General features: G+C 38.8%; 1 protein-coding gene across 1 annotated transcript in view; it reads left to right on the forward strand.

Moving 5' to 3' along the window:
* GALNTL6 (polypeptide N-acetylgalactosaminyltransferase like 6) overlaps positions 1-18,275 on the forward strand; it is a 1,146,418-nt gene that overhangs the window by 1,026,806 nt on the left and 101,337 nt on the right. The window contains exon 7 of the mRNA XM_065878925.1: positions 11,317-11,434. Within this exon, the coding sequence (XP_065734997.1) occupies positions 11,317-11,434 (118 nt within the window). The remainder of the gene's footprint in view (positions 1-11,316; positions 11,435-18,275) is intronic.

Genomic DNA, 18,275 nt, shown 5'->3' on the forward strand with positions numbered 1-18,275 from the left:
CTCACTTACAAATCTTTTAGTCGGTGCCCGGTGTCAGCTAGGCCAAGTACCTGCAACAGGCTAGCCCAGGCTTCTTGAAGCAGCAGGAGAGACTGCCAGTCCCAGTGGACCAGGCTTGACCAGACCTAACACATCTGAGGTTCACACGTTGTTCACTGCGTGACTTTTAGGGTCCACCTTCTACTTGGTGAGTCAAAGAAACCCTCACTCCTAGGATACAGTCCAAGAACAGTTGTCTCTCAGAAAGAAAAGCAGAAAATCTCTGCTGCTGCTTTTGCTGCTGCCGCCGCTATGTTTTTAAATTAATTTTTATTGGAGTCTAGTTGATTGACAATGTTGTGTTAGTTTCTGCTGTACAGCAAAGTGAATCTGTTATACGTACACATATATCCACTTCTTTTTAGATTCTTTTCCCACATGGGTCATTACAGAGTATTGCGTAGAGTTCCCTGTGCTATACAGGAGGTCCTTATTAGTTATCTGTTTTATATATAGTACTGTGTAGATGTCAATCCCAATCTCCCAATTTATCCCTCCCCCCCTTTCCCCCTTGCTACTATGAAACTCTTAGAGGAAAACATAGGCAGAACACTCTTTGACATAAATCACAGCAAGATCTTTTTCAATCCACCTCCTAGAGTAATGAAAATAAAAACAAAAATAACCAAACGGGACCTAATTAAACTTAAAAGCTTTTGCACAGCAAAGGAAACCATAAACAAACAATAAAAGACAACATTCAGAATGGGAGAAAATATTTGCAAATGAAGCAACCAACAAGGGATTAATCTCCAAAATATACAAATGGCTCATGCAGCTCCGTATCGAACAAACAACCCAATGAAAAAATGGGCGGAATATCTAAATAGACATTTCTCCAAACAAGACATACAGATGGCCAAGAAGCATCTGTATGGTGAAAAAAGATGAAAAGCTGCTCAACATCACTAATCATTAGAGAAACGCAAATCAAAACTACAATGAGGTATCACCTCACACCAGTCAGAATGGCCATCATCAAAAAGTCTATAAACAGATGCTGGAGAGGGTGTGGAGAAAAGGGAACACTCCTGCACTGTTGGTGGGAATGTAAACTGGTGCAGCCACTACGGAGAACAGTATGGAGGTTCCTTAAAAAACCAAAGATAGAATTACCACATGACCCAGCAATCCCACTACTGGGCATATACCCTGAGAAAACCACAATTCAAAAAGAGTCATGTACCACAATGTTCACTGCAGCACTATTTACAATAGCCAGGACATGGAATCAACCTAAGTGTCCATCAACAGAGGAAAGGATAAAGGAGATGTGGTATATATACAATGGAATACTACTCAGCTGTAAAAAAAAGAATGAACTAATGCCATTTGCAGCAACATGGATGGACCTAGAGGTTGTTATACTGAGTGAAGTAAGTCAGACACAGGAAGACAAATATCATATGATTTCACTTATATGTGGAATCTGAAAAAAAGGGTACAAATGAACTTGTTTACAAAACAGAAATAGAGTCACAGATGTAGAGAACAAACTTATGCTGCTGCTATTTTTTTTAAAGTGTCAAGCCCTGCAGTCTGTACAGCCTGTGGAAGAAGGAAGAAGGGCAGTGATGTTGAGACACAGAGGCCAGTCCGGTGTCCGTAGGGCCTCCTCAGACAGCGGACGGCAGAGGGGAAGAGCCTCAGGTGACTCAGCTTGGCTGGTTCAGGATACAGGCACTAAGTGGCACCTCATTACTTATACAATCCTTTCAGCTTACATGTTAGCAGGGCCACCTCTCCCTTTATATAACCATAGTCCCCAGGTAGATGCTCGTAGCTTCCTGTGATTGGAATCAAACTTTCCCTCCATGGCAACATCCTGGCCTCCAAAGAGGCTTCTTTCTCCCAGCTCAGGACCCACTTTGCTCTTTGCCCCTGGAGTCACCACCTCCTTGCATAACACACGGTCACATTCCTCCCTCAGCCATATAATCCCTATTACACAATAAACAGTAAGATAATTATAGCCCAAAATACCTTTTTAAAGATAACTGATACCAATGAATTTATCAGGACTTATTTAGCCACTCTTTCCCAAATTCTAATGTAAGTAATGATCTAATACTTAAAAGAACAAATTTGTTAGAAAAGATATGTTGTTTTAATCTGCAGTATCCTTTTCAATTGAATCCTAGTTGAAGATAATTATATTTTAGCTGTAATTGTTCCGGGTCACAGGCCAACTAAAAATTTCTAGTTACATAATTGAAAATTATGTGGTTCATCTCTATGTTGATTGACTTTTCTTGATGGAGTCCTGAGGGAAATCGTGCCATTTCATTTCTGATCAAATTCACATTTGAACCCACATGTCCAGAATTCTCACTGACGCCACTAAAATGAAAGGAAATTGAGAACCGGATCTCTAAGAGGACAAATGGAAGTTTTCCTTTGGGTTTTTGGACCTAGGTTTTCATTGTCAATTTAAAAAATAAATTTAAATGTATATTTATCTTTCAATAGGATTTTTTTAAACTCTTCTGACCCCTAAAGAACACACGAGATGTATTAAATTTTGAAATAAACACTTTCTGGAGATGAGAGAAAGTAGACAAAAATATTCTGGAGAAAGATGTTTTATTAAAACGCCATTTTTTCACATATGCGGAAAGAGTCCACATGTGAAATGGAGAATATTAGGAAAACGGGCAACTCCTTAGAACGCTGTGGGAATCACAGCCTGAGGCTACCAGCATTAAGAACTATATCCTTGTTTAGCAAAGACAACCAAGTACACACCTGAAAATGAGAACATGAGGAGTGTTTCACTGGTACCAAATAAGAATGGTTCTAGGACACTTCTACATTACTGCCTCTTGAACTTAAAGTCAATAAAATTTGGAATATAAAAATTAATGTAGAAAAGCAAACTAGTCTACCACTAGTAAAAAGGAAAGCATATTTGTCACCTCGTTCAATAATAGCCTTAATGTAAAATAGAAAATTGATTTCCATTAAGTATTCGGAACAGACACATTTTGATGGCCCAAAGAATAAAGAATCTTCAATAGAAATATATTGCTTTGTGGTTATATTAATTTTAAAAGGCATCCCAAAGATGACAGGTGTTTTTTTAATAGCAAAACCCAAAACCTGATTTGTGACATTACATGAGCAATACTCATGAAGTTCATTAATATGTTAAAAGTTACACAGACATAGAGCCCAGTAAAACATTGCCTACAGTGTGCTAACATTCCCAGGGGAACAAAACCAGTAAGAGTATTTCGGAAGAAATCAAGGAATGTGAAGATAAATAAATTAGAGATGGCGGGAAATGGGGCCAGTGGGGAGGGTTTCAGGCAATTAGTATTATACGTAGAATGGAAATAGAGAATAGAAGAACATGCTGAAAGTTATCAACGGCCCTTCTTCATTTCCTCTGAGGAGAAAATAATGTGACACATAAACATCTTTTAATCTATGAAGAACAAAGCCACCCTTCTCTTGATGTCACTGCAACATTGCACAAGAGTTAACTCATATCTGTGTGATGGGGTGTGGATTTCGATCCACAAACCCAGACGTGCATGACATAGCACAGTATTAACTTTTCTTCAGAACTACTTAAATCCAACCCTAATTCCCTGCACAAAAGTAGCAGGAAGTTCAGTCACCCTTACGAGGGGTGGCAGTTACCAGAATCCAACGAGGCCAATCGATCAGACTTGCCCCGATCACAGCCTCCGGTTCACAGGGTTGCCACCCAGACCCCTATAGCCCAAGCCACTTGGTTTCGAATCCAGCAGTTCTGCCAATTCGAAGCGGGATAAAGTTTGTCAAGGCCAAGAGTCGTGGTGGGTAGGGGGCGTCATCCTCCCTGCGTGTGCCACACGGGAGGCCTTGCCATTAACCAGGGGCACCTGCACAGTGCAGGGTGGGGGGCTCCATCACCGCAGGACCTGGCAGCTCTTTGGGGGAGTCTACCTTCTCGCCCTCTCTCTCCCCTCTCCTGGCATCATGCATGATCTCAGGCTGGGAAAGGTGGGAATCAGAAGGGGCAGCTTCTATGAGTTTTTGAGTAGCTGCTTCTTGCGAAGCCACAAAAAGGAGTGAGGGTGACAGCCCTGGTTTGCTCTTTGCTTGAAATGAGAAGGGTGGTGGCAATCCAAGGGAAAGGACAAATACCGATTAATTTATGGATAACTGGTGTTGCACTGACATTGCCTATTTCGTGGACCAGCTGGGATTCTTAGCACTCGTCCTGCACAGCCCAGGGGTGGCTGCCAAACATCAACCCCCTAATGCTCCGGCCTCAGCAGCACTGGCCTTCTTCCTTGTCTTGTTACTATTCTCCTTCCCAACACAGGGCCTTTGTGTACCTTCCTCCTTAGCCTCAAATCCATCCTTTACTTTTCTTTCTTTCCTTTTTGAAAAAGTCATTACCCTGTGGAAGTTTTCAACAACTCCTCTCCAAATATTGTCACGATAATGACATGTCCTTGGTGATTTTGACCTGTAGACTGAAGGATACTAATATTTCATGGTAGATCTGTAATTTCTTGGTAGGATTGCTACTTTTATCTGATGCTCCTCTTATTTTATCAGACCCTAAATCATTGTGTTTGGACTGGTACAAAACTTGAACTAAAGTGTCAGGTTAGGACGCACTTTATGATGAACTTTTAACTTCCAGAAGTGGAAAGGTAAATCGATTTTTATAGTTTTGCTCTTTATAAAAAACGAGGATATTAAATTCTAGGAATTCCTCCTAAAGATTTACTCACACACGTGGAAATGATGTACAACATTATTTACTGTAGAAGTTAAAATATTGAAAATAATCTAAATGTTCACCAAAATAAATATACATCTATATGCATAATGGGATAATGAGCAAATGTTAAAAAATAGAACAAGGAAGCTCTTTTCAATATGGCATGATCATTAAAATATTTTAAGGAGTTTAAAAAAAAAAACTAGGTAAAGGACACTATATGTAGCATACAATCATTTTCATAGAAAAGGAAGAAAAATAAGATATATTTGTATTTGCTTATATGAGCATGAAATATCTCTGGAAGGATGCCTAAGAAAAAATCATGGTTGGTTGTGATGAGAAAAATAGTGGGAGGGGATAGAAGTAGGAGCAAGATTTTTTATAAATATATGAATATATTATCTATTCAAAATAATTAAACTTTTTAAAATGTTCTAAAATAAAGAGTAATGGGTGGGTCTGCAGACTTCCACATCTGGACAAGATGGAGTAATATGGGCCAGATTTACCCTCCCACCTGAAAAAACAAATAAAATACATGAAGCAGTGGTTTTCAAGACACTTGACAATGAAGGACATTGATCCCTGAGAGATGGGAAACACTAAGGTGAGGCCTAGAATCGCCCCAGCTTACAGACTTGAGAGAGCCTCCAGGTTGGAGAAGGAAGGGGAGCCCAGGTGGGACCAGCCTGAGTTGATGTGGAGCTGAGTCTGGGGAGAACAGGGCAGCTAGAATTTCAAGGGCAGAACACCACAGAAGAGAGCCACATGGGAGGGAGCCCCAAGATCTGCAGTGGGTACCCCCTGAGTACTCAGCAGAGGACTGATGAGAGCGTGTGTGCAAAGAAACTACCCAAGACTAGGAAAGGCACCACTAGAAAGAATTAGAAGTTAACAGTGCCCAGAACACACCCAAGGCTGGGAAAAGTGTCTGTTCCCACTAGCCAGACTGAACGACCTGATGATTGGCAGGAGGTTGAGTAGAACACACAGAAGGGTCTTGCCTTAAGGGTGTGAATAATTTGTAGATTATGCATTACTCCAGACTGCCTAATAAATCTTAAGAGCAAAACCCAAAAGGGTCAAACTACCTCCAAGTAATGTAATTGCATCCTAGAACAAAGCTCAAAAATGTTCAGAATATCCAGCTCCCCAAAAGTTCCATATCTCAATGAAAAATATATCAGGCAGGCAAAGAAGCACAAATACATGGCCCATAATGAATGGGTAATTCAATGAACTGAAGTTGTGAACTAAGAATTAAGAGACAAGGACAATTAGATGGTCATTATAACGGTATTCTATAAATTCAAAAAGTTAAGTAGAGACATGTGAGATATAAAAAGACCAAAATTAAAATCCTAAAGGTGGAAAAAAAATGTGTGAGATTAAAAATGCTTTGATGTTGATGGGATTATCAACAGACCAGACTTTACAAAATAAAAAAAAAAAAGATTAGTGAACTTGAAGATATAACAACAGAAACTATCCAAAATGAAACAAAAAAGAGAGTTTTTAAAAATGAAGAAAGTGTATAAATGGACACTCTGGAGGATATAAAAGAAAAGGTAAGAACAGAAAGAATATTGGAAGAAATAATGGTCCAAGATTGTCCAAATTTCATGAAAACTATGCCTACCAATCCAAGACACTCAAGTCTTATTAAGCACAAGAAACTGTACCAAGAAAACTATATATCATGTGTCACATCATAATAGCTCAAATTCAATGACACAGAGATCTTAAAAGCAGCCAGAGGGAAAAAAGACTTATTGTATACAGAAAAACAGAGATAAAGATAACACACTTCTCATGAGAAACAATACCAGTGAGAAGACAGTGAGTAATACCTTTAGAGGATTAAAAGAAAAAAGCTGTTAACTTGGTATTCTATAGCCAACAAGAGTATCTTTCTTAAAATGTAGACATGCAAAGAATGAAAGACTTCATCACCAACACACTCCCACTACAAGAAATACTGAAGAAAGTACTTTAGGCAGAAGGATAGAAATCTGAATCTACACAAAAGAATGAAGAAAACAGAAATGGTGTTCATAACAATATAATTTCATATATATATAATTTTATTATTTAAAATTTTTAAAAGATAATTGAGTGCTTAAACAAAAATAATTATGATATGATCTGAGATTCATAACATATGTAAAAGTAAAATGTATGGCCCACAAGGTACAAACATAGGGGAAATAGAAACAAAAGGATTTTATCAAAAGGTTCTTATAAAGTATCACTTGAAGGTAAACTGATAAAAAATAAAGATGTATGATAGAAACCACTACAGCAACCACTAAAAAGGGAAAACAAGGAGTTTTCATTAAGTCAAAAATGATACTAAATGAAATCATGAAAAATATTCAATTAATCAAAAAGATAGGAAAAGGAAACAATAGATGGGACAAATAGAAAGCAGATTATAGATGTGAACCTGATTACATGAATAATAGTATTAAAAGGAAGTGATCTCAACAACACGGGGTGGGAGGGGGAAGCTGGGGCAAAGTGAGAGTAGCATCGACATATATACACTACCAAATGTAAAATGGATGGCTAGTGGGAAGCAGCCGCATAGCACAGGGAGATCAGCTCAGTGCTTTGTGACCACCTAGAGGGGTGGGATAGGGAGGGTGGGAGGGAGGCTCAAGAGGGAGGGGATATGGGGACATATGTATGCATATGGCTGATTCACTTTGTTGCACAACAGAAACTAACACAGTACTGTGAAGCAATTACACTCCAATACATCTATTTTTTTAAAAAAAAGAACAGTGATCCCAACAACCCAATGAAAGGCAAAGATTTTTAACAGCAAGATGCAACTACAAGCAGTCCACAAGAAAACCACTTTAAATATAGACACAAATAGTTTAAAAAGTAAAGTAAAAAGATATAAAATGTATAAATAGTAGTGTTTAGATAGTACAAATCTAAAGAAAGCTGAAACGGCTATATTAATAGCCAAGCAAAATCAATGTCTGAGCAAAGACTACTACCAGAGATGATAAAAGTCATTTTGTAATGAGAATGAGGTCAATTCACCAAGAGCACATAAAATTCGTAAACATTTATGCATTTATTAACAGAGCTACAAAATGCATGAAGCAAAAAACTGATAGAACAGCAAAAAGAAATAAACAAATCCAGAATTATAGTCATAGATTTCAATATCCCTCTCAGTAATTGATACAATGAGGAGACAGAAAATCAATAAGAATATAGAAGAATAGAACAACACTATCAACCAACTTGACCTAATCAATATATGGACCGCTCTACTCAATGGCAACAGAATACATTCTGATAGACCACATTCTGAGCCATTAAAAAATCCCAACTGGGGCTTCCCTGGTGGCGCAGTGGTTGAGAGTCCGCCTGCCGATGCAGGGGACACGGGTTCGTGCCCCGCATGCCACAGAGCGGCTGGGCCCATGAGCCATGGCCACTGAGGCTGTGCGTCCGGAGCCTGTGGTCCGCAACGGGAGAGGCCACAACAGTGAGAGGCCCACGTACCGCAAAAAAAAAAAAAAAAAATCCCAATAAATTTAAAAGAATTTAAGTCATACAAAGTGTATTCTCTGACCACAATGGAATTACATGAAACTTGATAACAGAAAGATCTCCAAAAATTCCCAAATAGCTGGAAATTAAATTACACATTTTTATATAACCCAGGGGTCACAAAAAGAAAACAAAAGGGAAAACTGGAAGTATTTTGAACATAATGAAGATGAGAACACCACATATTTTTCACAGGATTCTGCTAAAGCAGTACTTAAGGGAGATTTATAGTACTAAATAGCTATATTAGAAAAAAAAAAGTCTCAAATCAATAATATCAGCTTCCACCCTAAGTAATCAGAAAAAGAAGAGAACATGAAACACAAACTAAGTAGAATAATTAAACTAATAAAGACCAAGGAGAAATCAGTGAAATATAAAACTGAAAAACAATAGAGAAAATCAATATAACCAAAAGCTAATTCCTTAAGCAGATCAATAATATTGATAAACCTCTAGCCAGACTGACTAGGAAAAAAGAGAGAAATAACATAAATACGCTCAACATCATTAATCATTATGGAAATGCAAAATAAAACCACAATAAATACCACTATGCCGCTGTTATAGTGACCAAACTTCAAAAGACTGCCCATATCGAGTATTTGAGGACGGGTAGCAGCTGGAATTCAAACACTGCTGGCGGAAATATAAAGTTACAACCTTTCTGGCCAAGAGTTTTGCAGTTTCTTAAAAGTTTAAGCCCACACCTACCATATGATTTAGTCATTCCACTCCTAGGCATTTCCTCAAGAGAAATGAAAGCATATGTCCACACAGAGATTAGTACACAAAACTCATAGCAGCTTTATTTGTAATAACCCCAAACTGGAAACAAACCAAATGTTCATCAGTGGGTGAATGGATAATCAAACTGTTGTATAGTCATGCAAATGGAATACTATTCGGCAATGAAAAAGGAAGAAACTGTTAACACATGCTGCAACAAGAGTGAGTCTCGGAATAATGATGCTGAATGAAAGAAGCCAGACCCTCCCAAAGAAGAACACATACTGTATGATTCCATTTATAGAAAATTCTAGACAATGCAAACTAATCTGCAGTGACAGCGATCAGTGATGTCCAAGCGGAAGGGAATGAGGAGAGGGTCAGGAGGGAGAGATTACAATGAGGAAACTTTGTCGGGGTGATAGATGTGTTCCTTTCTCTTGAATATGGTGATGGCTGCCCAGGGATATTCATAAGTCAAAATCTATCAGATTGTCCACTTAAAATATTTGCAATTCATTGTATGTCAACTATACCTCAATTACGGTGTTCAAAAGATTAATGGACAAATATAAGTAAATACACGAACAAATAAAAGGTTTGTTTCTTACCAGCCATTCACACTAGTCAAAACAGGAAGCACTAAGTTATCTGGAGCTTGGCAAAAAACATCAATGAAGGTAAAGAGGCCTGTTTGAATTTGCTTTATTATGCCTCAAATTAACTAAAAATATACTCCATGGTTAGTTTTTTATAAACTCATTAAGAAAACAAGATATTGTGTTCCCAACAAATTATTTACAATTAAAAAAATCAATCTAGGACTTTCTCTTGCCGGATATTTATACTAGTTCTATATCTACGATAATTCTAGTTGGGAGATTCATTCTGCACAGTGCAAATTCGGTGGCACTCTGGTCTCATGCTTTACACAATCAAATGAGAATATATCGGTAGGACTTAAGATCTTTCTGTTTGTGGTTCAGATCGAATAGGATTGCCTATTTCTGATTCCTTATGCCCAAGCCCTGTGGAATCAAAAAAACTCTCACAAAAACTCTATTGACCGAGTGTGTTTTTACAGATATGCTTGGTCTGCATCAGGTGTTCTCTGATTGTTTTATGTCCATATTTCTGTAGTTGTCTCTCTTCACCTCCTAAACATTGAAACAGAAACGGTGTTGCAGTAAAGAATTCAAAGGCTTTGAAATCAGGGGACCTGGTCCAGCCGCAGCACCACCGCATCCTGGTGCCACCCTTGGGCGCTGGGCCCTACATTTTTCTGCCTGTTTCTCCCAATAGCACACAGGGAGGATATACCCAGGGCTGCTGTGAGGATTAATCAAGGCAACTGGACAAGGCTCTCAGCCGAGAGCCCAACACATAGTGAACATTCAAAATCACAAGAGTGGACTTCCCTGGTGGTCCAATGGTTAAGACTCTGCCCTTCCACTGCAGGGGGAACAGGTTCGGAGAAGTAAGATCCCTGCATGCCGTGCAGCCAAAGTAATAATAATAATAATAAAAACATAAAAGCCTGCCTCTGAACTGCCAAAAAATTTTAAGGCAGGGTGCAATGATTATAAACTATAGCATTACATAGCAACATGACTGCAATATATCCTAGCGACAGCAGAGAGTCTAAAAATTAGTATTTGATCAAAAAGAATATTTACTAGAAGGTAGACTTTAAAAAGTACATAATTAAAGCGAAAAGACCTAGTTTAAATTCCAACTTTGGCACATTAATAGCTGGTTGGTTATTTTATTCTAATTGCCCATCTCGTAGTCTGTAAAATGGACATGACCTGGAAAGAGTAGGTGTTTGCTGAATACATACTGAGAGATTAAATCAAAGATATGGTCTACAACCATGTTTTCTATACTTTCATCTGCCTGATAGCATAAGATCTCTTTGAGGAAAAGCCATAGAACTGATGGATTTTCCCAATGTATCAGACACTAGTCGTCATGTACTTCTCTTTGATGACAAACATGGAGCCATTGCGTGGCTCCACGGGGCACTAGTGGCTTTAGAGCCTGAACTGTGAAGTTCAAAGCTCAAGGGGGTTCCAGGAGTGATCAGAGACCTAGTGTGAACTCATGTCCACTCACAGAAAACCCGAACTGAAAAGCCCCCTGCAGTGAACACTGAGACTTAAAGTTTGCTTTTTTTTTTCCCCAAGCAAAATGCCATGGTCCCTGATGTTCATAGCCCTTTAAAGATTATTTTATTCCTTTCACAGGTCTCCCGTTATGGCTGGAGGTCTCTTTGCTGTGGATCGCAAATGGTTTTGGGAGTTGGGGGGCTATGACCCAGGTTTGGAAATCTGGGGAGGAGAGCAATATGAAATCTCTTTCAAGGTAAGCCGTCAGCACCCTTCTCACACTAGGTTGGCATCATTTTGACCATTCTAATAGAATGGCGTCATTTCGTTTTGTGACCTCCTATGTTGCAAATTAACAATGAAAATAGACATGTCATTTTCCCACCTCAGCTTTTGGATGAGAGAAGCTACTTCCTTCTGATGTTTCTGTGAGACGTAGTCATGCCATAAAAGAAACACAGATGAGAAAGAATTCAAAACCCCACTTGCAGGGGGGAACCGTGGTGTGCCAGCACTTCTGCCGCCCCGCTGGTACCGCATTCCTTCTCAGGCACCTGGAACAGACAGACAGAGGCATGAAGGTGAAAGAAATGGAATTACTGGAGCGTTTGCCTGTTGTGTTTGTTCTCGAAATAATACTCCACCTTTTGCTTATAACCACTATTCCACAATTTCAATTACAGAAGAGTACTTTTAAATTCTGTAATAATCTAAATGGGAAAAGAATTTGAAAAAGAATAGATACCTGTGTATGTACAACTGAATCACTTTACTGTACACCTGAAACTAACACAACGTTGTTAATCAACTATGCTCCAATATAAAACAAAAATTAAATAAATACAATATGAATGACAAATTAAAGCTATTCTTTATATAATTCCAAAACAAGTGAGTTTTTTATGTTTACCTGAAGTTGCCCAGGTTTCCACTTGTTTTGACCATAAGTACTCACAAAAATTATACTTTATTACATACATATACATTCATATATTATATATATACATATAGGATACATGCAAGTATATGATAGAATATCAAATTTCAAGGTTTGTAAATGAAAAAAATTTACCACAGCACGTGAAGACCAGATAACCAGAGCAAAATAAACTGTGCAAAAGGATTTTTTTCCTTTATCATTGTCATTATTCATATCGAAGATATAGTGATTCTTGCAAGATTTATCATACAGAAATCTCACTAAATAAATCAGCTTTCCTAATTACCTCTATTACAAAATCAAACCAATTCTTGGTAAGAAAATAAAGTGCATCCTGACTATAGTAAAAGTCAAACTTAATAATCCAGCTAAACTTTTTGAATTTATGCATAAAAGAAATTGACAAAACTGGTTTTTATTTAACTGTAACAACTACATTCTATGTGTTAGCAGAAACGGTATGTTGTCCCCAAAGTGTCATAAAATAAATATTCCAAAGAGAAACTCAGGAGACACGATTGCAGGCTTCAGGACATCTAGAATTTTCCATCTCACTGCTGGCAATAAGCCTTGAAATACTATTTATTAAATTAGTGCTTTTCTTTTTTACCATCACTGAAACACACCTAAATTCACATCTACGTTACTTTTTTCTTAAACTTTGTATACATACATTTACTCCATTTATTTAATGGTATGTGATGTACAGATGCTAGGCCAAGTGCTTTATATGCTTTATATAATTTAAAATCACAACTCAGAGAAGTGGGTATTATTCCATTTTGTAGATGAAGAAACTGAGACTTAAAGTTTTTAAAATTTTTTAAGTTTTAAGGATTAAATAAACTACCCAGTGTCACTTAGGGATTAAAATGCTCCACCTCTACTTAATTGCAGAGAATATAGAAATTTAAAATTGTCTGTTCACTCAAAGCATACCTACCAACACCATTCCAGGGTTCACGGTTAACCTTTTGATCTCTACCTAATGGTTCCTCTCACTGAACAGAGGTGAGTATCCTCATTATACCCTAAGAGCATAGCAGCAAACTTTGTACTGACCCTGGCAAAATACTACTGATTATCAGATATGGCCCAAAGTTGGGTGCAAGTTTACAGTAATACCTTCCACTGGAAAAACAGAATATTGCATTTGACTCCAGCAATAAAGGAAAATAGGCATTGCTCTATTTGCAATATCATCAGAAATTAAAGAATGCTTTTTACTTCTCATGGTTCAAGATATTTTTTTGTTAGAGTCTCTTAATTCACAAATTCTTTAACTTTAAAATGCTGTTAAGAATATCTGCATTCTACAAATAATAAATGCTGGAGAGGGTGTGGAGAAAAGGGAACCCTCTTACACTGTTGGTGGGAATGTAAATTGATGCAGCCACTACGGAGAACAGTATGGAGGTTCCTTAAAAACCTAAAAATAGAGTTTCCATATGATCCAGCAATCCCCGTCCTGGGCATGTACCCAAACAAAACTATAATTTGAAAAGATACATGGGCATCTATATTCATAGCAGCACTATTTACAATAGCGAAGACATGGAGATAACCTAAATGTCTATCAGTAGATGAATGGATAAAGAAGATGTGTACATATATATAATGGAATATTACTCAGCCATAAAAAAGAATGAAATGATGCTATTTGCAGCAACATGGATGAACGTAGAGATCATCATACCAAGTGAAGTCAGTCAGAAAGAGAAAGGCAAACACCATAGGATATCACTTATATGTGGAATCTCAAATATGACACAAATGAACTTATTTATGAAACAGAAACAGACTCACAGACATAGAAAACAAACTACCGAACGGGTAAGCAGGGGGGATAAATTCGGAATTTGGGATTAACATACACACACTACTATATATAAGATAGATAAACAACAAGGACCTACTGTATAGCACAGGGAACTATATTCAACTTCTTGTAATAACCTATATTAGAAAAGAATCTGAAAATACATATATATATAAAACGGAATCACCTAAAACACCGTAAATCAACTATACTTCAATTTTTCTTAAAAATTGTTTAATAGGAAAAAACAGAAAAAGAAAATCTGTAGTAAGCAGGAGATACCTGGCTTAGAATAATAAACTGGGTGTGGATAAAAGTACTGTGGGAAGTCTGGAGCGTTTGCAGAATGGACATTTGCATTCTAAATCACAAAGGTATTTTCTAAGACAGATATAAACTTGAACCTCTCATTTCTCTGTCACTTGTATCTATCGCTTTTCTTCGGGGTGACCTGAGATTTTATTACCCCATTTTCTCTTTCTCAGTTATCTGTCATTCTGAAGGATATAATTGGAATGCAGTCCTGTCGTCTCTGTCTAGAAACCATGGCAACAGAGCTAGAGGTTCAGGACTAAATTGCCCCAGGTTGTTTGATTGAAATGACAGACCCTTTGGCAACAGCTATATCTTACAGGGTCCCATTTCAGACACATCTCTCCATTCTTCCCGCTATTGTGTGCTGACCTTGGGGTTCCTGTCCCTCCCTATTAGGATCTGTAACATGAGGGGGACACCCTCAAGCAGGATTAGGTAGAATTTGCATGGAAGATGAAGAATTTCCTCCATACGAGAGAAATTGAAAGAACCGTCCACAAATAGCTGTGTTCAATGGTATTAAAAAGTCAAAGAAAGATGGAACATCTGCATTTTGGGACACAGTCCATAAATTGCGATTAATTTTACACTGTAAAGCACTGTCAGATATACACTGGTCAGCCCTTCATGTTTGGGAGTATGTACAGATAACTGAGAATTTACTAGTCTGTTTCACACCATAATATAGAAATTGTTTCAAGTCTGAAGCTTAGAAGCTCTAATTCAAAAGATTTCCGTCTGTGGTTGTTTTCAGGCATCTTTGCTTGCTGTTTGCATTTCAACCAAAGAATCATTTCACTGATGTTTATGACAAGATTCCATGGCTGAATGAAAATATTTCCAGAAAACTCTGCTTTATATTAAGGGCTGAGTTTTTGGTCAGACAGGATTTGGCTAAGAGAGCTCCTCAATTCCCTGTCTCTGTAAATATCTTTCCTTCCTTTTTCTAACATCTGACTAGGTGAGTGGATTTCATGCCATCACATAGAAACCAACACAGCGTAATTTTCAGGAGTCCATCAAGGAAAAGGGCTCTCTAGAGAAATGATCTCTCTGCACGGAGCCCAGTCTTCAATCTCTTTTAATATGAATCTGAATTCTCACGTGGCCCAGAATTATCCAGCTGCCTCTCAAACGTTGCTAGGTTAGCCAGCTGCCGGGAAGGGGAAAGCACCATTTACTCAGTCACTCAACAAGTTTTAATGAGCATCTAATTTACACCAGGCAGTGTTCCAGGTACTCAATTTGGAGCTGCATCTGGAAACAAAGAGGAAACCAAGACAGACTACAGAGTGTTACATGAGAGAGACAACCCTCCTTTAAATGGTGTGTGCCACTTAAGTTACTGAAACAGTGTTAACACAGTTATGGGTCTCTGATTGTCCAGAGTGTGGTTTTTTTTGTGTGTGTGTGTGTTGTTTTTTTGTTTTTGTTTTTTTTTTTTGGGATGCGCAGGCCTCTCACTGTTGTGGCCTCTCCCGTTGCGGAGCACAGGCTCAGCGGCCATGGCTCACGGGCCCAGCCACTCCGCGGCATGTGGGATCTTCCCGGACCGGGGCATGAACCCATGTCCCCTGCATTGGCAGGTGGACTCTCAACCACTGCGCCACCAGGGAAGCCCCAGAGTACATTTTTATACCCATTCCCCAAAGATCAAAGTCCAAATGTTAGCATTTTCAGAAGAAAACTCTTCCCAGAAAATAAAAGTGAGCAATAAACACTAATTAGTCACCCACATGAATTAGAATGAAGCCCAGGGACTCTATTCCACAAAAATTCTCTGGCATGAGACATAAAACTTAAATCTACATAGAAGAGCATTAAATTTGGTTTGTCCTTTTCCATGGCCAGGAGCGTAACAACACGGTCCCACCTTGGTCCAATATTTCTTGGGCCATCTTTTGTCTGGGGAGAGCTTGTGACCTCCAGCCTCAGCTGTGCAGAAACCTTCAGCGCTCCAGGTGACATGAATCTGAGCACCATATGTCCTAGAGTGAGTCTAATAAATCTGGAAGCCCCACGGCCTATCTGAAATCACTCGTAATGGATTGAAACACCCTATGCAACCACCTTTGTTATGTGCTCTTGTCCTTCCCACGTGTTAAGCTTAAGGTTCAGACATGTAAGGAAATTTTAACTTACCTCTCACAATCTCTCAGCCCTTACCAGTCACTAACTCATTCAACCGGCTGTGCCAGCTCTGGGCTAAGTTCTTGAGGTTCCAAGATAAATGTGAGAAAGATTCTCTCCAGTATCCGCCTGGAGAAGGAATTCATCCCAATTCCTCACTATTGTTTGGAACATATTTTATTTCCATATTCACAGTAATAGTTTAGGAATACATTCAGGAGGCCCTTCACCAGCCTCCCTCCCTCTCCTCTTTCAACTGATCTCCATTTTTTATTCATTTATTCCCTGATCGCTTTATTTTCCCCTCCTAAAAGTTCACAGTGTCTCCTAAGGACCCCACAAATCACAAATCAGATTAGCATATGAATCATAAACCAGAGAACTTTCTCTCAACCACCTGCCTCAGCTAACCGTCTCCAGCTACACTGCAAAACCAACTTAAGTAGTGTTTTCCTTTCCTTCCCAAAAGAGATGGAAACACAAACATCCGTCACTGTCCCTATTTATTGCAGAGATTTTAGCTAACCAGAATTTGATGACATTTTTCCTGAAGATTTTAGTCATTCCCTCTAAAAATATGAATCAGGAACCTTCACCATGAGTCCGTGTACTGTGCAAGCTATAGACTCCGCAGAGAAATGCAAAGGAAGCCCAACAGAAGCCTTCTTCGGGTCAAGTACAATTGAGATGAATATTTCACCCATTAAACGTAAACATCAATTAAAGCAGAAAAGCGCAAAAAAACCTACGTTAAGAACCTCCTCTTAAGTATAACATACAAATGGACATTTATTCACCAATCTTCTAATGCAAGAGAGGCCAAAGCTGTCCCTTCTGCATTTGGGTCCTCGGATTGGGATAAACTAGAGATGCACGGACCACATCCACATTGTATCCATCGTGAGTCCCAGCTTGGGCTCCTTTAAATTGAAATGAGAACCTAAAGACACTTGGAAGCTATCTTCATGCAGTCATAGAATCCTTCCAATTGTTTTATGGTTTTACCCAATCCTTTAGCATTACTTTGCTCACATCTAATTTGACAGCAATTTGTAAACAACTCCATCTTTCAAACTCCTCAAATTAGTTTTGACACGAACAACAATTCTTTTCATAACACTATTTCACCAGTTCAAGTGATATTTCATTAAACTACATAATGACAATTTTTAAAAACTAGCACAATCCCCTTTGGGAAGAAATGCACTGCCTTTGAGATACACATGTAACTTAACAATTGTGAGCCAGAAGTTCCAGGTGTATTTGATGTAGCCTGTATTCGGCATAGGTCCACCATAATATGAATGCCATTCAATACGTTTACAGAGAGACTAGAGAGGGATGTTTCACACAGTAAATTGAACAGAGATTCAGACCTTGCTGTCAAAAACTCTCAGTCTCGTAAGTGACAGGAAAAGCTCATGTAGCAGAGGTTACTGCATTGCTGACTTTGCACAGAGGCAAATCACCCGGCTTATTGGGCTCAGGTCTGGGGCGAGGCTCTCCCGTCTGGGCCTCATCCCTGCCCAGGTGCCCCAGTCTCCTGCCCTCTGTCCAGGGGACTTACAGGTACCCAGGTTGCTGAGTGGCCAGGGTCTTATAGTGATGAGTCAGGGCAGGGGGGGCAGCCTTGGTGACCTTTCTCCTGTCTCTTCCACTCTTGTGCGCTGGTCCTATGGACCAGTTCCCACTCCTGTTGGCTAGCGGTCACTTCTGTTCCCTTCCCTCAAGCCCAATCTTGTGTAGTCTCTCTAAACTGAAAAAAAAAAAAAATCAGTCCTAAAAGAAGCCTCTGGGGTTTCCTTGAATCTTGGCGTCTACGTGGCTGGGGGTAGGGAAGAAAATGCTCCCCAAGGAAAAATAGAAAACACAGTGAACAAAGGGAATACTTAA

The sequence above is a fragment of the Phocoena phocoena genome, chromosome 6 (genome assembly GCF_963924675.1).
Source record: "Phocoena phocoena chromosome 6, mPhoPho1.1, whole genome shotgun sequence".
NCBI lineage: Eukaryota > Metazoa > Chordata > Mammalia > Artiodactyla > Phocoenidae > Phocoena > Phocoena phocoena.